Below are 21090 nucleotides of genomic sequence, written 5' to 3' on the forward strand. Positions count from 1 at the left end.
ACAGATTTAAAAAGGTTAAGAGCAGTAACAGATTGATTGTGAAACCCAAAAGGTACACACATGCTTTGCTGTGTACCTGAAACTATCACAACGTTGTTAATCAGCTATACTCCAATATAAAATAAAAAGTTAAAAAAAATGTGGACACATCTGGGAATTTCTTGATTATTATCAGAAACTTATACAGCATATGATCTTTCACTTAAAGAAGAACAGGACCTGATTTAATTAATCATCATTCCAAAGAGGTCCATTTAGACTGGAATCTGTTAATTTGAGAACTGCATGAAGGCATAAACTGACAGAGAAGGGGAAGAGTCTGGCCCAGCATACAAGGCTAGCACTGGGTTTGTAACTATCATGTCAAAGATTTGATTTTTATTTACCTCAAAGTCAGGCTTCATCCAGATCACATAATATCAAAGGTGTGGAAGAAGAAAGGAAACATTATATTAAAAAGAACAAAGAAGAAAAGCAGCATAAACATGTTTTTTGGTGAGTTTGCTCAAAGAGAAAAACAAATAATCAGACTAAGTCAATAAAATAAGACTGAAGGGGCAAAAGTAAAATCAAGTTTTCTTGGTTTGTTTTCGGAAAACTGACAACTGTTAAGAACAAAGCCAAAGATGAAACCCATTTGAAAAACATTAGTAAAGTAGAAGAAGAATAAGATCGTTATTTCAAGAAAAGGAAGAAAAATCAATGCTGTTTTTTATATTCATATACAATTTGATTCACATCAAAATGTGAGTTGTTCTCATCAAGGAGCCACGATGAATGTGAATTATACACACCTGCTGAAATAGGAACATGATCTGGATCCACGGCTGAGGTTCTTGGCTGATGAGAATAAAACTGGATTTACTGTAGAGGCAATAATGACCCTTTAGGGAGCAAGTGAAGAACAGCTTTGCTACACAACTTCTAACAGAATCTAGAAACAAATACACATAGCATTAAACATTAGATTCTTCCCAGAGTTACACCTTATACTTCAACATACAAACATCTTTAGAAATACATTCTTTAGTTTTCAGTCTGTGAGCTAATAACTTCAAACAACTATGGATTTGGGGGTAGATCCATTTCATGGAATGTGGATTTAAATGTAGCTGCTTTAAGCAAGCTGTATTCTATTCCTCTTTTTCTTTTGATTAACAATGGATGAGAAGTCTCCAAGCAACTTGCAGGGGAGGAAAAAACCTCTTACCAATAGAAATGGAGATAGGTGTCATTTCCATATGATTGGGAACTTTGAAATAACCTGGGAAGCATAAACAAATGGGTGAAGGAAACCGAGGCATTTTCTGGGCAGTGATGGTGTGCCATGACCAGGGGCACTGTTCTCTTGGTTGTACAGAGGCCCCAGAAACAACCCCCAGAATAACTCTGGCCAGGGGGTGGCTTCCTGTGAACTGTCCTGGTTCAAAAAGGTTATTTCATCTTGAAGAGCTTCAGCAGGGAAACTTAAAGAGATCATCCTTTAGGAACAAGAAAGTGGGGGAGCATGGTGGTGGTGGCATAGAGCAGAGATGCTGAGGAGCCATGTTTAGGAGCCATTCGATTTTTACAACCCTACAAGATGGGTGTTACTGTTTCTATTTTAAGTATGAGGAATCTTAGCCCATTAAAGGGTCAACTTAGTGAACCACTGTGACTGCCTTGTTCACCACTATGACCTTGGCACGTGGCACGCAATAGATGCTCTAAAGAGAGTTTCTGGAGAGATGAATGATGCTCAGGGATCCAGAAAAAATTGCTCAAGTTTGCCCTACCTGTGGCAGAACCAGGATTTGAACTCAGCCAAACTGTTGCCACGTTGGGATGCTTTAGGCTCTACCATACTGGGAATTTTTAAATCTGTAGAGTCATATCGATAGCTCATGGGGTATTTATTGTTTCAGAATTAATCTGACATGTTAAATGAAATATTTTGAAAATAAATAGATTAATTATGCCCTACTATTAAAAATGGAAATGGACTAGAGTTTATTAAAAGCTGATGGGAACCCTAATAAGGTGGTAGAGTCAGTCCCAACCCATGAGAGTGCATGGGGTTCCCTAGAGAATTGTGGGGACGGGGGAAGCTTATCTGTGCACCATCAGGGCTCAGGTGTGAAGGAATAACAGGCTTTTGGGAAAGAGTTTGGAAGAGTTAAGGGAGGGTGGCCAATGATAGATTAGAGAAGACGACATTGGAAACCAAACAATAAAGCCACAGGGCAATTTAGAAACATATTTAGAAATCTTAATAAATAATAACTTTCTGTGTGATTCTGAACCATTGGTATAAAAGAGGACTAGTTTTCATGTTGTTAGCTGTTTGGGGGAAATTTAAGCATTCAAAATCTTGCATGAAATCAGAAATCATTTCTGCATTCTGTGGGTGAGTGGATCATGAGATATAAAGAGTGCTTGAAAGTTCAGTGGAAAAGACCAGGAGGCCTGCCACTGACAGGGAAAGACTTCATAGAATAGAATAGAGCACAATATCCACTTAAAATTGCCCTACCAGAAATTGTTTGAAAATGGTAATTAAAAATATTTTTTTGGCATTGAAAAATTGAATTTAAATTAATCAATACTAGAGAAGGCAGAAATCAAGAATTCCATAAGAGCGCATACACAAAAAATGGTTCTATTGGAAATCAATCTAGCTGTAACGTATACATTGAGACAGCACCTTGTTTTGTTTTAACAGAAAGTTTCAAAAGGGAAAAAGATCGTTTGTAAGAACCTGTGCAGTAGCTTGACAGTCCAAGTTGGACTTCGGGCCTCTGACACGAAAAAAACATTTTTTTCTTTTTCCTTCCCCTAAATGACTGCTCGTTCATGTATTCTTTTGAAAATGAACATTGATTCAATTTATTTTACTTGCCCTGAGCCTACCAGCTTTCTGTACACAAACCACAGGGGTCCCAGATCACGGAAAATGGGCAAAGCGATAGAAGCTTTGCCCTTTACCTAGAAGCATATACACCAGTGATAAAAACACATCAGTTCTGTGATATAATGCTTCTGTTAATGCTTTCAGTAAACTGGATCTGTTTCAATATTTTTCTCCTCATTTTTTTTTTTCTGAGCTTTGCTGGATTAGAAAGATTTTCCAACATTAACATTTAGTTGTTAATTTTTCTCTGTAATTTTCTCCCTCCAGTTCATTCCATGGTATTGAATGGTGGGCGTGCAATAAATGGTTTTGGATGAATGAATGGGTGTCAGACACTGTGCAGAGACCAAGAGGAGCCATGATTCTGACCTTGCTCTTAAGAAGTTTACAGCCAAATGGGAGAAACACCTATAAACAACAGTTGTAAATTAAGTCCATGGGATAATGGAGGGACACACAGTACCGACCACTCACAGCAAAGAGCTGCTATCATCCTTGGGGAACCAGGTGAGGCTTCCTGGTAGAGGAAATATTTGAGGTGACCTTGAAAGCTAAGCCAAGATTTTGAACTTAGAAAAAATGTGAGAGAGACAAGCATTTTAAGAGTAGGGAACACCCTGAAAAAAAGCACATAAGGCATGAATATTCAAGGTAATTCCGTGTAGTAAGGTTAGTGTATCTGGGTTATTAAGATATTTTTTATTTATACAATTGATGCCCAAACTGTTTATTTTTCTAGATTAAATGTTGAAAAGAGAGGAGGTCATGCTTCGCTAAATATAGAATTGTGGCTTATTTTTGTAAAAAAAAAACAAAACAAAAAAAAAAGGATTTGGTTTGGTCTTTAAAAATACTGAAGTTAACATGAGCAGCAAGAACTGTATAATATAATGTGTTGTAAGTTGAAATACCCAAAATATATACATTACACACATGGATAAATTTAAAGACATGATACAAAAGAGCATTTGATTTTTTTTTTTTTTTTTGGTACTCGGGCCTCTCACTGCTGTGGCCTCTCCCGCTGTCGAGCACAGGCCCCGGACGCGCAGGCCCAGCGCCCATTACTCACGGGCCCAGCCGCTCCGCGGCACGTAGGATCCTCCCGCACCAAGGCACGAACCCGCGTCCCCTGCATCGGCGGGCGGACTCTCAACCACTGCGCCACCAGGGAAGCCCTGATCTTCTTTTTAAGTCAAAGTATTTAAGGATCATTTTGGAATTCTTTTTTTCCTCTCACACTTTTCTCCCACAGTTCATATGCTTTTATTCCTACATTGCATTCATTGTACGGTATTAAAATTTTGTTAGCATTTTTTTTTTTTTTTGCTTTGGTCCTTTTATTTTTTATAAATTTATTTATTTATTTATTTTTGGCTGCATTGGGTCTTTGTTGCTGCACGTGGGCTTTTTTTTTTTCTTCTAGTTGCAGCGAGCAGGGGCTTCTCTTCATTGTGGTGCACAGGCTTCTCATTGCAGTGGCTTCTCTTGTTGCGGAGCACGGGTTCTAGGTGCATGGGCTTCAGTAGTTGTGGCTTGCGGGCTCTAGAGTGCGGGCTCTATAGTGCAGGCTCAGTAGTTGTGGCGCACGGGCCTAGTTGCTCCGCAGCATGTGGGATCCTCCCGGACCAGGGCTCCTCCATGTCCCCTGCATTTGGCAGGTGGATTCTTAACCACTGTGCCACCAGGGAAGTCCTATGTTAGTATTCTTAAACAAACTTTTGCCTTAGAATACTTTTAGATTTACAGAAAAATTACATATATATAATTATAATATATAAATGTATAATTATTATATATTTATATATTGTATATAATTACAATATATAGAGAGTTGCCTATATACAATAACCCAGTTTCCCCTCTTATTAATATCTTAAGTTGCTATGAGGGACTTTCCTGGTGGCACAGTGGTTAAGAATCCACCTGCCAATGCTGGGGACACGGGTTCAATCCCTGGTCCTGGAAGATCCCACATGCCGCGAAGCAACTAAGCTCATGTGCCACAACTACTGGGTCTGCGCCCTAGAGCCCGCGTGCCACAACTACTGAGCCCGTGTGCTGCAACTACTGAAGCCCACGCGCCTAGAGCCCCGGCTCCACAGCAAGAGAAGCCACCACAATGAGAAGCCCGCACACCGCAATGAAGAGTAGTCCCCGCTCGCCACAACTAGAGAAAGCCCACGTGCAGCAATGAAGACCCAATGCAGCCAAAAAAAAGTTGGTATGATACATTTGTTACAAGTAATGAACCAATACTGACACGTTATTATAAACTTAAGTCCATAGTTTATTCAGATTTCCTTAGTTTATACTTAGCGTCTTTCTTCTGTTCCAGGATTCCATTCAGGACACTACAGAACATTTACTCATTACGTCTCCTTAGGCTCCTCTTGGCTGTGACAATTTCTCAGACTTTCCTTGTTTTTGATGATCTTCACAGTTTTGAAACATTTTGTAAAATGTTTCTCAGTTGGGATTTGTCTGTTTTTCTCATGAACAGACTGAGATTTCGAATTTGGGGGAGGAAAACCACAGAGATAAAGTGCCATTTTCCTCATATCATATGGAGAGTACATTTGATCTACATGACCTGTGACTATTGATGTTGACCTTGAACATCTGGCTGAGGTAGTGTTCACCAGATTTCTCCACTGTAAAGTTACTCTTTTTTTTCCCCACTTTCCAAACTGCCCTCTTTGAAAAGAAGTCACAATGTGCAACCCATACTTAAAGAGTGGGGAGTTAGCTTCACCTCCTGAGGGCAGAATAGCTGTATAACTTATGTGGAATTCTTCTGCACAAATTTGTCTCTTCCTCTTCTAGTTATTACATTCAAATTATTTGGCCAATTATTCTATCAGTATGTACTCACAGATATTTATTTTATAATTCAATATTATTTTATTTTGTTGCTCTAACTGTTCCAGCTTTGGCCACAGGGAGCTCTTTCAGTTGGTTCCTGTGTCCATTTGATGTGCTGTCATCATTGTGTGTGTGGTTTTTTATTTGTTTGTTCATCACTTCCTTACTTATATCTCACATACAAGATGCTCCAGGCTCATCTTGTATGTTTCCTGCCCTGTCTTAGAATCAGCTGTTTCTCCAAGGACTTCTGGTTCCTTTCACTGGAGAACTGTGTTAGAAACTAAGAGTTAGGTACTAGGTATGCTCGCTGTTACTTGGGTGTCATTGTTCCTTGGCCTCCTAAGGTGACAAAGCAGGGAAATTATGTGTGTATATGTACACATATCTATTTACAAGTATTTCTATATGCAACCATCTGTATCTATATTAAGCTAAACATGAGTTCATACCCATGGTTTCAATTCTAATTCATTACCACATGGATCATTTAGCCTCTACCCCTTGCTTACCTGTAAACTCCCACTTCAACAGTGAGGAGCCTGAGTCACACTCTTAGTATTTTTATCTCTGTCCACTATAAAAGGCAGAGTTCTTTTCCTCTTCCTTTCCCTCTCTTTCCCCCCTCTCCTTCCCTTCCACCCTCCTCTCTTTCTCTCTTAAAAATCTTTGTGGGGCTTCCCTGGTGGTGCAGTGGTTGAGAATCTGCCTGCTAATGCAGGGGACACAGGTTCAAGCCCTGGTCTGGGAGGATCCCACATGCCGTGGAGCAACTATGCCCGTGAGCCACAACTACTGAGCCTGCGCATCTGGAGCCTGTGCTCTGCAACAAGAGAGGCTGCGATAGTGAGAGGCTCGCGCACCGCGATGAAGAGTGGCCCCCGCCTGCCACAACTAGAGATAGCCCTCGCACAGAAACGAAGACCCAACACAGCAAAAATAAATTAATTAATTAATAAACTCCTACCCCCAACATCTTAAAAAAAAAAAATCTTTGTGTATTTAGTACCCACCACAGTACCTGGCATAGAGAAGCTTACCTCAAAACATAATAATGATATTTTATTATACTCTTTCTGATTCCTTCTGGAGCAACAATGATAAAACCAGTAGGATATTCCCATGAAAATAATGAGAAATTATAATAGTAATAATACAATACTAATTTTCATGTTGAAATTTTGGCTTAAATTTAACTAAACATTCCACATTTTCACATCTGGCATGAAAGATATAGCTATTTGTTTATTTATTTATTTATATTTTTTAGTTGCATCCGGTCTTAGTTGCAGCACATAGGATCTTTTGTTGTGGCACAAGGGCTTCTCTCTAGTTGTGGTGCACAGGCTTCTCTCTAGTTGTGGCACATGGATTTTCTCTCTACACAGCGCATGGGCTCTGTAGCTTGTGGCACGCGGGTTCTCTAGGTGAGGCGTGCAGGCTCAGTAGTTGCAGCATGCAGGCTTAGTTGCCCCACAGCATGTGAGATCTTAGTTTCCCGACCAGGGATCGAACCCACGTCCCCTGCATTGGAAGGCAGATTCTTTACCACTGGACCACCAGGGAAGTCCTGAGATACAGCTATTTGTTAATGTGAACATTCTTCCTCAGCTTAGTCACTTGTATTTTAGCTATACTTCAGATGCTAGTAATCTTGTTATGATCTTGGTAAAGAAATACTTCTTTATTCATTTTATGGTTGTAAAATATTAATGTAAAAAAAGTTAGAAATTCTACCAATTAACATTCTAGAAAACATTTTAAAATTAGAAATAGTACTAAATTATATCATAATGTTTCAGAAGTGGGATATAGCCATGGAACCCTGAAAGCACCCTATCTTGTCAGAAAGGAGTTATAATTTATAATAATATTTTAAAAGTCTAGTGGAAATTCAAAAAGCAATACTCATAGCAGACAAAATAGACTTTAAAATAAAGACTATTATAAGAGACAAGGAAGGACACTACATAATGATCAAGGGATCAATCCAAGAAGAAGATATAACAATTGTAAATATCTATGCACCCAACATAGAAGCACCTCAATACATAAGGCAAATGCTAACAGCCATAAAAGGGGAAATCGACAGTAACACAAAATAGTACGGGACTTTAATACCCCACTTACACCAATGGACAGATCATCCAAACAGAAAATTAATAAGGAAACACAAGCTTTAAACACATTAGACCAAATGGACTTAACTGATATTTATAGGACATTCCATTCAAAAACAACAGAATACACTTTCTTCTCAAGTGCAAACAGAACATTCTCCAAGACAGATCACATCTTGGGTCACAAATCAAGCCTCAGTAAATTTAAGAAAATTGAAATCATATTGAGCATCTTTTCTGACCACAACGCTATGAGACTAGATATCAATTACAGGAAAAAAACCTGTAAAAAACACAAACACATGGAGGCTAAACAGTATGCTACTAAACCACCAAGAGATCACTGAAGAAATCAAAGAGGATATCAAAAAATACCTAGAAACAAATGACAATGAAAACACGATGACCCAAAACGTATGGGATGCAGCAAAAGCAGTCCTAAGAAGGAACTTTATAGCAATACAATTCTACCTCAATAAACAAGAAAAATCTCAAATAAACAACCTAAGCTTACACCTAAAACAATTAGAGAAAGAAGAACAAAAACCCCTCAAAGTTAGCAGAAGGAAAGAAATCATAAAGATCAGAGCAGAAATAAATGAAAAAGAAATGAAGGAGGGCTTCCCTGGTGGTACAGTGCCAATGCAGGGGACATGGGTTCAAGCCCTGGTCCAGGAAGATCCCACATGCTGTGGATCATCTAAGCCCATGAGCCACAACTACCAAGCCCAGGCACCACAACTACTGAAGCCCGCACACCTAGAGCCTGTGCTCCACAACAAGAGAAGTCACTGCAATGAGAAGCCAGCGCACTGCAATGAAGAGTAGCCCCCACTCACCACAACTGGAGGAAGCCTGCGTGCAGCAACGAAGACCCAATGCAGCCAAAAATAAATTAATTAATTAATTAAAAAAAAAAAAGAAATGAAGGAAACAAAAGCAAAACTCAATAAAACTAAAAGCTGGTTCTTTGAGAAGATAAACAAAATTGACAAACCATTAGCCAGACTCATCAGGGAAAAAAGGGAGAAGACTCAGATCAACACAATTAGAAACAAAAAAAGGAGAAGTAAAACTGACACTGCAGAAATACAAAGGATCAGGAGAGACTACTACAAGCAACTATATGCCAATAAAATGGACAACCTGGAAGAAATGGACAAATTCTTAGAAACGTACACCCTTCCAAGACTGAACCAGTAAGAAATAGAAAATATGAACAGACCAATCACAAGCACTGAAATTGAAACCGTGATTAAAAATCTTCCAACAAACAAAGCCCAGGGCTCGATGGCTTCACAGGCGAATTCTATCAAACATTTAGAGAAGAGCTAACATCTATCCTTCTCAAACTCTTCCAAAATATAGCAGAGGGAGGAACACTCCCAAACTCATTCTACGAGGCCACATCATCTTGATACCAAAACCAGACAAGGATGTCACAAAGAAAGAAAACTACAGGCCAATATCACTGATGAACATAGATGCAAAAATCCTTAACAAAATACTAGCAAACAGAATCCAACAGCACATTAAAAGGATCATGCACCATGATCAAGTGGGGTTTATCCCAGGAATGCAAGCATTCTTCAACATATACAAATCAATCAAAGTGATACACCATATTAACAAATGAAGAATAAAAACCATATGATCATCTCAGTAGATGCAGAAAAAGCTTTCAACAAAATTCAACACCCATTTATGATAAAAACCTCCAGAAAGTAGGCATAGAGGGAGCTTACCTCAACATAATAAAGGCCATATATGACAAACCCATGGTCAACAACATTCTCAATGGTGAAAAACTGAAACCATTTCCACTAAGATCAGGAACAAGACAAGGGCGTACACTCTCACTACTATTATTAAACATATAGTTTTGGAAGTTTTAGCCACGGCAATCAGAGAAGAAAAAGAAGTGAAAGGAATCCCATTTGGAAAAAAAGTAAAACTGTCACCGTTTGCAGACGACATGATACTATACATAGAAAATCCTAAAGATGCCAAGAAAAAACCACTTGAGCTAATCAATGAATTTGGTGAAGTAGCAGGATACAAAATTAATGCACAGAAATCTCTTGCATTCCTATACACTATCAACAAAAAATCAGAAAGAGAAAATAAGGAAACACTCCCATTTGCCATTGCAACAAAAAGAATAAAATACCTAGGAATAAACCTACCTAAGGAGGCAAAAGACCTGAATGCAGAAATCTATAAGACACTGATGAAAGAAATCAAAGATGGTACCAACAGATGGAGAGATATACCATGTTGTTGGATTGGAAGAATCAACACTGAAAATGACTATACTACCCAAAGCAATCTACAAATTCAATGCAATCCCTATTAAATTACCAATGGCATTTTTCACAGAACTAGAGCAAATAATTTCATCATTTGTATGGAAACACAAAAGACCCCAAATAGCCAAAGTAATCTTGAGAACGAAAAACGGAGCTGGAGGAATTAGACTCCCTGACTTCAGACTATACTACAAAGCTACAGTAATCAAAACACTATGGTACTGGCACAAAAACAGAAATATAGATCAATGGAACAGGATAGAAAGCCCGAGATAAACCCACGCACATATGGTCACCTTATCTTTGATAAAGGAGGCAAGAATATAAAATGGAGAAAAGACAGCCTATTCAATAAGTGGTGCTGGGAAAACTGGACAGCTACATGTAAAAGAATGAAATTAGAACACTTCTTAATACCATACACAAAAATAAACTCAAAATGGATTAAACACCTAAATGTAAGGCCAGACACTGTAAAACTCTTAGAGGAAAATATAAGCAGAACATTCTATGACATAAATCACAGCAAGATCCTTTTTGACCCACCTCCTAGAGAAATGGAAATAAACATACAAAAAAACAAATGGTACCTAATGAAACTTAAAAGTTTTTGCACAGCAAAGGAAACCATAAACAAGACGAAAAAACAACCCTCAGAATGGGAGAAAATATTTGCAAACAAGGCAGCTGACAAAGGAGTAATCTCCAAAATATACAAGCAACTCATGCAGCTCAATATCAAAAAAACAAACAACCCAATCCAAAAATGGGCAGAAGACCTAAATACATATTTCTCCATAGAAGACATACAGATTGCCAACAAACACATGAAAATATACTCAACATCACTAATCATTAGAGAAATGCAAATCAAAACCACAATGAGGTATCACGTCACACCAGTCAGAACGACCATCATCAAAAAATCTAGAAACAATAAATGCTGGAGAGGGTGTGGAGAAAAGGGAACCCTCCTGCACTGTTGGTGGTAATGTAAACTGATACAGCCACCATGGAGAACAGTACAGAGGTTCCTTAAAAAACTAAAAATAGAACTACCATATAACCCAGCAATCCCACTACTGGGCATATACTCTGAGAAAACCATAATTTAAAAAGATACATGTACCCACAATGTTCATTGCAGCACTATTTACAATAGCCAGGACATGGAAGCAACCTAAGTGTCCATCAACAGATGAATGGATAAATATGATGTGGCACATATATACAATGGAATATTACTCAGCCATAAAAAGGAATGAAATTGAGTTATTTGTAATGAGGTGGATGGATGTAGAGTCTGTCATATAGAGTGAAGTAAGTCAGAAAGAGAAAAACAAATACTATATGCTAATACATATGTACGGAATCTAAAAAATGGTTCTGGGACTCCCCTGGTGGTGCAGTGGTTAAGAATACACCTGCCAATGCAGGTGACATGGGTTTAGTCCTTGGTCCGGGAAGATCCCACGTGCCGTGGAGCAACTAAGCCCTGGGCCACAACTACTGAGCCTGTGCTTTAGAGTCCATGAGCCACAACTACTGAGCCCATGTACCACAACTACTGAAGCCCATGCACCTAGAGCCCATGCTCTGCAACAAGAGAAGACACCACAATAAGAAGCACATGCACCGCAACGAAGAGTAGCCCCCACTCGCTGCATCTAAAGAAAGTCCGCATGCAGCAATGAAGACCCAACGCAGCCAAAAATAAATAAAAACAAAAAAACAAACTGGTACTGATGAACCTAGTGGCAGGGCAGGAATAAAGACGCAGAGGTAGAGAATGGACTTGAGGACACAGCGGGGGATGGGGAAGTTGGGACAAAGTAAGAGAGTAGCATTGACGTTGACATATATACACTACCAGTGTAAAATGGATGGCTAGTGTAAAGCAGCCACATAGCACAGGGAGATCAGCTCGATGCTTTGTGACCACCTAGAGGGGTGGGATAGGGAGTGTGGGAGGGAGGCTCAAGAGGGAGGGGATATGGGGATATATGTATACATATAGCTGATTCACTTTGTTATACAGCAGAAACTAACACAACATTGTAAAGCAATTATACTCCAGTAAAGATGAAAAAAAAAAAAGTCTAGTGGAAATTCGAAATCAAGTAAAACCATAATCAAAAATAAAAATCAGATTTTAGTTTGTGTGTGTGTGTACTACTTAAAATATTAGAGCAAGTTGATGTGTGGAATAACTAATATAAGTATTTACTTCTTTACCAATCACTCCATTAGATGTTTTATATAATTATCATTTAATCCTTATAATTATCTATTATCTCTTTTCACTTAAGAGGTAAAAGTGTCAGAGAGTTAAATGACTTAATCAATTAAGATGCAGAGCCAGGATTAAGACGCAAGTTCATTAAAATGTAAGATCCAAGACCCAAGTTCATTAAAATGTAAGATCCATGTTTTGTTCACAAAGTGATGACCTCATGCAAAGTCATATTGTTTAATGATCTTGAACTTCCCCAGTTGAGCTATCTGTAGCTTCTGCAGGGACAGGATGGACAATCCAAAATAAATTGCCAGTATGTTTAACAAGACAACATAAGTTGTTCAGGCTTAGAAATATAACCCAAGGCATTAATTTCTATGCAATTACTATATAGTCAACATAATTCTCTAACCTGGGGATAAGACAAATCTTCTCATAAAATATAAAGAGCTGTGGCAAATCAATAAAGAGAAGTTCTTTAGAGGCCTATGTAAATTGGGAATAACTGATCTCTTTTATCCTCAAATGTGGTAGGAAGAAGTAGGAGAGGATGCTAAACTCAGAGGGAATAATTAAATAACTAGGCTTATAGTTCTTAGAGGTGGCGAAAGCTGTAGAATCAGGTGAAGGGGGACGGTGGTGGTAGCTGTGATGCCCCGTGATTCTCTGCTAACAGTTGATAAGCGTGACTATTTTTCTAAATATATTGGATCTCAGAAACACCATTCTTTTTGGGAGATGAGACACAACTCATCTTCCAGGGTTGTACTTATATCTAATCCATGTCATTATATAGTTTTTATTTAGAGATAAGTGCCTTTTAAGAATAAAAATAGAGTATGACTTCGAGTTTTTTATAGCTAGTGGAAATATCAAAGAGTTGGCTTTATTTTTTGGAAAAAGGAATAAGTTAGCTCTTTTGAATTCTTTACCAAACTTACACTTTAAAAGTTCTCTCCCAGCTAAATAAGGGTCAAATGAGTGTTTCTGGCTTGTTTCCCAGGTTTTTCAACTGAATCATTCTTCTCCATATCCAAACTGTATTTCTAGAATGATTTATTAAAACTCAAATACAGGAATATCTTTGCAGAAATTGCTAGGTTGAAAGTATTAGCACATTGAACATAACATAAATAAGCAACAAATTCAGAGAAGGCATTTGAAGAACTTGGCAGAGAGGGAGCTAATTTTCTTTGACTACTTACTTCATACCTAGGTGTAAGTGTAACAGATTACACTGAACCCTTATGAAGTAGGTTTAGTTATTCCCACTTTATAGAGAAGGAAATCTCAAGGTGAAACTTCTAGGAGCTGGAATTTGAACCCAGGTTCCAAAGCCTGTTCTCTTTCCAGTATATTATCGAACAGCTTAGATAAAATAGAGGTAACAGAAGTACCTCAAAAAGGAAGTATGGTTCAATGGAAACATCACTGGCCCAGGAGTCAGACAACCAGGGTCTTAGTGAGTAGACTCTTGTTATCTCTTCTCTCTGTCTTCTCAATTCTTATCTGTAAAAATGACGGCAGGCCAAAGCTGATCTAAACTGTACTTTAAAAAATTTTACATTTCTAATTGCTTATTATCTTTCTTTTTCTCCTAGATTGTAAGCTCCATGAGGGTAAGGATTTTTTATTGTGGTAAAATAAATATAACATGAAATTTACCATTTTAACCATTTCTCGGTGTACAGTTTAGTGGCATTTAAGTACATTCATATTGTTGTACAGTCATCACCACCATCCATCTCCAGAACATTTTCATCTTCCCCATCTGAAAATCTATACCCATGAAACTATACTTGTCCGTTTCCCTCTCCCCTCAAACTCAGGGAACCACTATTCTGTTTTCTATCTCTATGAATTTGACTGCTCTAAGTGCTTCACGTAAGTGGAATCATATATAAGGGATCATATTTATCCTTTTGTTTCTGGCTTATTTCATTTAGCATAATGTCTTCAAGTTTCATATAATTTGTAGAATGTATCAGAATTTCATTCCTCTTTAAGGCTGAATAATTCTCCATCGTATGCATATAACACATTTTGTTTATCCAGTCATCATTCACCCGTCAATGGACATTCGGGTTGTTTCCACCTTTTGGCTATTGTGAATAATGTTATAAACATGGGTGTACAAATACCTCTTTTAGACCCTGATTTCAATTCTTTTGGATATATACCCAGAAGTGAGATTGTCGGGTCATACGGTAATTCTATGTTTAATTTTTTAGGAACTGCCGTACTAGAATGTACTTTTTAGCTCAGAAATTCTATGATTCAATGAGGGCCTCTAGGGGCCCATGAAGAAATGTGTCTTTGATGATTGTCCAAAGCAGGGTTGGACATTTGTCCAGGGCTGCCAGGACTTACTCTCAGCACTCAATACAGGACAGATGGCAACAGGGTCTGTTGGAGTAGATTTCCCTCTCCTGTCCGACACTAGCCAGACAAGAACCACTGAAGCCATTTCTTCCATCTCCCAATTAACTCTCCTTTGATATATTTCAAAGACATGGAATTCAAAATACTGACCCTGAATGAATGAATAATACTGTCATTTAACTGTATAAATATCCTAAATTGGACAGAAAAAGAATAGGAGGAAATGAAACCGGTAATTTGTCTGATGAGAACATTTCCACAGTATTTTAAAAATCATGTTTTTGAAGTAAAACATAAATTACAATTTTGGGGAAAAAATGTAGAACAAACTCATCACGTAAAAATACTCTTGCTTTTGCCTGAAAAAAAAAAAATGGAAGAAGACATCAAAAGCCAGTGTGGACCACTTATCAAACTTTAATTCCATATGATTTGCAAAATATATTTTTATCTTAGACTGAAACTATACTCCCCTGTCACTACCCAATTCAAGTTTAGAAGTTTTGAACAGAATAACAATTATTCCACAACTTTGATGCAGGAAACAGAAGGAAAGAAATTCCAAGGTAAAAAAAAATTAGATTCTCAAAAGTGAAGATGAATTTCTGAAATGACTGTTTGAAATAATATTGAAAATTTCTCAATGTCCGAAGACACTGCTGTAATCATCTTGGTATTTCCAGGGCTTGGTGCTATCGGTTCTCTGAAATGTGAGCTGTTGAACTAATATGTGCTAAGGAAAGACTACCAAATTTCTCATTTGATGAAGAATCTAGGGCAGGAAGGTAACAGGAAAGAGGACTTTGCCTCATTTTCACTAAGTTCTGTTTATGATATTACTGCCTGAGAAATACATGATCCTTTCTCAGAAGCTGGCTGGCCACTGGCCATATCACATGCACGTGGGTGCAATATCCCCACCCAGAGCAAAAGTACTATGCATATTTTCCTGCTCATGGCAAAAATTCTAGCCAGTTGTCAAACAAGCATGACAGATGCTTTTGTTCTGAATCATCAGAATGAAATAAAAATCTTTTGCAAGGGATTACCTTAATAATGCAAATTAAATTCAGAGATGTGAAGGGAAATTTGGTAATTTTATATTTAGAAATATACAAACCATAGGTGTAGAAAGTTCTATTTTGGAAAAAAGAAGTCAAAATTATGTATTGGTATATAAACCCATATATTTATATAAATGCATGGGAGAAAGGTCTGTAAAACTACACATCAACAATTGACAGTGATTATTTCTGGGTCGAGAAGTGGGATTAGGGTGGGGAGCAAACCCTATTTTACTCCATATACTTCTGTATTATTTTAATTCTTTCCCTATGGGTTTATATTCATGTATTATCTGTATAACTTAAAAAGAAAAAAATCATATACAATGAAAAAGTTGTTAGTTAAAGGAGGTAATTTAAATGATGTCTCACAAAATTACCATGAAATGAGACTAATAGTTATAGTTTTAAACGTTATTTTTCTCTTTTGCCTTCCTGAGTTCAAAAACTTTGCTCTAGGGTGGGCGTGGAGTGGCAATGGGGTATAGACTGTTATAAGAATACAAAGAGGAAGACTAAGGTAAGAAGGAATTCATTTCTTAACTGCCAAAATTGTATTATACAGCACAACACCTTGCAAGCAAAGTTTTGTCTTGAGAAAGGATTTTCTAAATTTCTTTATCTCCCTTTAGTCTATCAACCCCTGAGCATGGAGAACTTCCATTAGAGACCTGTGGTGTGGAGGGGATGGCAGCTATATCAGTTCTACAGTTGGTAGGGAGAATATAACATAGAAGAAGCAAAAGAGAAGACTTTTCAGTTCTGGCAGGGCAGATGGTGGAGAGAAGGAGAGAGATAAGTGTGACATCATCAGAAGTGGGTCCTGACTTCATTATATTTGGACTTCAGCTTGGGGAAGGGGGAGTACATTAGATTAAGTATGGTAACATGGAGAGCAGTGGTGACCCTTAGGAAGGAGATCCACTCCTAGGTGGCTCTCTGCACCAGTACAGGGCAGCCAATTTAGTTAAAAGCACAGCTCGGAGGCAAGCAGAGGAGGTATAAGGCTCAGCTCCCATGGGCCACCCTTGTCCCTGTAATGGAGTGGACAAGAGGAGGAAGAAGCAGCTGAGGTTCTTGTTGGACAGCTTTTCAGAGAAATCACTGTAGTGGGGAGGAGCTCTGTCCAGTATACAGCAGAGAGAACTGACCCAGCTAGGCTTCAGAGGGGGCCACAGCACCAGTGGGTGCTGAGTTGCAGTCAGATTGCTAGGTAAGAGCTATGCACACAGTGCCTGGAAAATAAGTAACATCACCCATAACTTCAGCTGAGAGGGTGATAAGCAAGCAAAGGACATTATCCCTTAGGCAAGAAGACACTCCCTCTCACCCTGCTTCCCCCACGCATGATGCTTTTCCACAACCACAAGGAAACAGGACCCAATTCGTCATGCCCCCAAATGCCACCTTAGAGAGATAAGCATGGCAGGGGGTAACAGGAAGAACATTTTTATTCAAATGAGAGGTTGTTTCCTAAACATACTACTCAAATGATCAGATGGGATTAAATTTAAATAAGGACTCAGTTAATTTCCCCCTTACTAATCAGTGGTTAGTTGTTCACAAGGAGTTCTAGACAAAATGATGGTGCGTTTTCTCTGCAAAGCTAAGTTGTAATGTGAAATTTTGTAATCTTACAATAAGTAAAAATAATGATAATGATAGAGAATAAAACTATGTTGAACAAGAAGACCTGGGTAGAGAAAGAAATCTTGTCCTAATAAAAAGAGTCTTATTAATATTCACACAGCAAAAGGTAGAGGGTGGGAAGTTGACCGAGGCAGGGTATCAGGATATTTTGCATGTGAAGGCTGAAATCTAATCACACACAGTGGACTGTAGTGTCTCTTGGTGCATATATACTTGTAAATGTCTTACGTGAAAACTGTTCAGATATTGTACCAGCTTGCTGTTTTGTGTTGCCATTAAAGAACAGAGTGAGACTTGCCCATTAACCTTCAGGTGACAGAGACTCTGGGATGCTCTCACAACCAGTGTCTCTGCCCTGAGACAGGGACTGAAAAGCCCATCCCTTCAGAAGCCATTCTAGGGGCAGTTGTTCCAACCCCTCATCCAAAATCCAGTTCTGTTCCATGGTGGTGGTGCAGAGCCCAGACTCTGGAGCCAGACTCTTCTCCTTACTACCTTTGTGTCATTAGGCAAGTTACATAACCTCTCTGTGACTTAATTTGGAATAATAATAAGAGCATCTATTTCTAAGGGATGTTTAGTGTGATCAACCATCCCTATTTGCTTGGGACTGAGGTGGCTTCTGGGACTTGAAATTTTTGGTGCTAAAACTGGGAAAGACCTGGACAAGGCAAAAGGAATTGGTCACCCTGGTTAACGTGAGCATAAAATGCGTTAATTTAAGTGAGATTTTCAGACAGAAGTGTGCTCAGCACAGAGCAAGTGCTTAATAATGTTTCTTTGATCATTATCATGATCGTTATTACAACTATGACTATTGTATATGGGGAAAGAAATCAGCCCTCAGCCAGGAGGGCTGCTATAATGCTGTTTTTTTAAAAAAAATATTTATTTATTTATTTAGGCCACTCCTGGCGGCATGCGGGATCTTAGTTCAGCGACCAGGGATCAAACCCGTGCCCCCTGTAGTGGAAGCAGAGTCTTAACCACTGGACTGCCAGGGAAGCCCCAACCATAATGCTGTTTTGATTAGAGAAAAGGGGATCCTAATGGCCCTTGGAATCTCTAAGTCTCTTAGTGTCCTGAAATTTTCACCTAATTGCTTATTGCAAAAATAACTTAATACAAAGCTAATACGTGCAGGCTGAAATAAAATTCTACACAACTGAAATAAATTTCTCTGGGGACATGACAGAAGAAGATCTAGCAAGAAAGAAGATCCCGTAACAGTGCTTGAAGCCATTCACTTGGTCTCTCCGAAATCCTTCAAAGTTCTAGTACTTCAAGTGGTGAGCAAGTGAGGCTTTTGATATTGATGCTATTTTGAGGCTCAGCGTAGTCATGTAGCAAGAACACCACCAGGAAGCTCTAAGGAAAGGCTTAACATTTTGCTGTGTTCAAAGCATCCTAAGTAAGATGACTTTCTTGCACCAAAAATGGAAAAAATAGCTAACATTGATTGGTTGGTTATTATATGTTGGGCACTATTCTAAAAGCTTTTTGTGTGTTTTGCCCCTTTATATTCAAAACAATCCTGTGATGTAGATACTTCCAGTTTAGAAGAAGAATCTGAGACTCTAAGATGTTGTGATTTACTATGTCTGATTCAAGCAGCAACTAATAATAGTTGAAGTCAAAGAGGATTTAATTTATACCTAAGTATTTTCAATTATATAAATTCTATTATAAATTGTGTATCAATTTCATTTGCACAGTATTTAGACTTGTTGATAGTTTGTTTTCAGTTTTGATTGTGGTTTTGATCTGTATAGTACAATTGGATGAGTTATGTGGCACATTCTCATTCTTGCTCAAACCTCTCTTGAGGGAAGCCCACATGATTGACCCATGAAATACCAACTCAAGATACTACTGTTCCCCAATGGGAACCACCCAAACTGAAAGCATAGCAATCAAGGAAATAAGCCAAGGAAATAAATTGTCTCTGTCAAGTTAGCCTGGGAAACCAGAAAGTCTCTAGCAGAAGTGAATGTCATAATCATAAAATTATTTTTCTATAAATCAATGTTACACATGACAGAGGTCACTCTATCTTTGAAAGCCTTAGTTTCATCCATTGCTTCTTGCAAGTTGTGTTTAAGTGTAACTTGTTTCATTCTTATGTGACCTAAAATCCAGTGATGATGACATTAATCATCACAGTTAACATTAAACAGAGTCAACGTTTTTACTGTTTCTGGTTAATTAATTATTTCTACCTTCTTTTTCTTATTGCTGTCCAGAGAAGTTACATCATAAAAGGGAGTAGCAATGTCATTCAGCTTCCAGAAACTCAACTTTCTGGTTGTAAATTTGAAACAGCTGGTTATATATTTTGTCCTATAGAGGAATACAAAAAGATCTATTGAAGAACCAAAGTGAGGGTTAATAGTCGAATTATCCCTGCCTCAGTTGGCTATTTCCCAATAGTACAGCGGGTAACATAAACTTTGGGGTGAGAAGATAATCAACATTCATTCAACAGAGGCTGCAGGAGTGGCCTCTTGCCCTGCTCCCAGAACTCTGGCATCTCAAAAATTTGCCTTATGCGGGAAATCTGATGCCAGATTCCAGTTAAAAAAGTCCTGAAGTCCCAGAGCTAGAAGGGTTTTGAATGGTAGTTTCTCTAAGACAGAACTGCAATGGAACCAGTTCAGGAAGCTATTCTTTTCCTTAATATCTTGAGATTCAAATCTCTTAGAAGCATGGCAAAGTGCACAGTTCAATTTCCTCCCATATATTTAGATTATAATGGCTTCGTTTTGAAATTAAAGTATTTCTACACTGACTAGCTTCTACACCACATGAGTTCAGAGGGTGTCATTCACAAAGGCCACAGTGTAAATGGTGCCCTTCTAGAGGTGGGCAATGCAGAGGCCTTGCAATGCAGCACAAGCGAGCCTCACTCCTCAGACAATGTGATTTGGGATTGTATGGAGATCCCTGGAGGAGGCTGACATTTTATTTTAGTCAGTTTCTTCTCACCTATCACTTCTTACCCCATTCTCTGTGCTTATGATATTCTTTACTTCTCTCAGCCCCCTGCATGCTTCATGGCCAAGTCCCTGATTTATGACTCAACCAAATCTGACTTAGCTTACTATGTCTAGCCCCTGGAATGCAAGACTGGGGAAGAGAGAGAGATTTGAGAAACTGCAGGTAACTCTTGTTCCAACAGAAGACTGCAAAGGGCCACATGATACCTCTGACCACAGCCAGCGGCCTTGCACAGCACAGTGAATTTGCACTGAAAGAGAACTGTATTTCTTGTAGTTCTTTCATGATATGTGTATGTTCGATGGTAATTAAACCACTGATTTAATTGATTACCTGGTAATCAAATACATACTATAGGCAATAGAAATATGCTTGTACTTTGCAGATATGAATAAAAATTATCTGTTCTTTAAGAACTGACACCTTATCAACATTGTTCTGGGAGCCTGAGAACATGCTGCCATAAGCACATCAGCTTTATAATCACAGGACAACATTAGCTCACCCTACAGCACAGCAGCTAATGGTACAGACTCTGTTGCTAGACAACCTGGGATCAAATCTCAGGTCTACCACC

At 38.4% G+C, this 21090-nt stretch overlaps 1 protein-coding gene across 3 annotated transcripts in view; it reads right to left on the bottom strand.

Moving 5' to 3' along the window:
• VEPH1 (ventricular zone expressed PH domain containing 1) overlaps positions 1-21090 on the bottom strand; it is a gene marked incomplete at its 5' end in the record, with an annotated part of 209297 nt that overhangs the window by 52555 nt on the left and 135652 nt on the right. For 2 of the 3 annotated variants that reach the window (XM_082655111.1, XM_082655110.1), the window contains one exon: positions 795-934. In XM_082655111.1, coding sequence (XP_082511237.1) covers positions 795-934 — 140 coding nt within the window. Of the gene's footprint in view, positions 1-779; positions 935-21090 lie in introns of all 3 variants that reach the window. The other variant, XM_082655109.1, reaches the window with a different exon arrangement.

The sequence above is a fragment of the Grampus griseus genome (assembly GCF_964374135.1).
Source record: "Grampus griseus genome assembly, chromosome: 5".
NCBI lineage: Eukaryota > Metazoa > Chordata > Mammalia > Artiodactyla > Delphinidae > Grampus > Grampus griseus.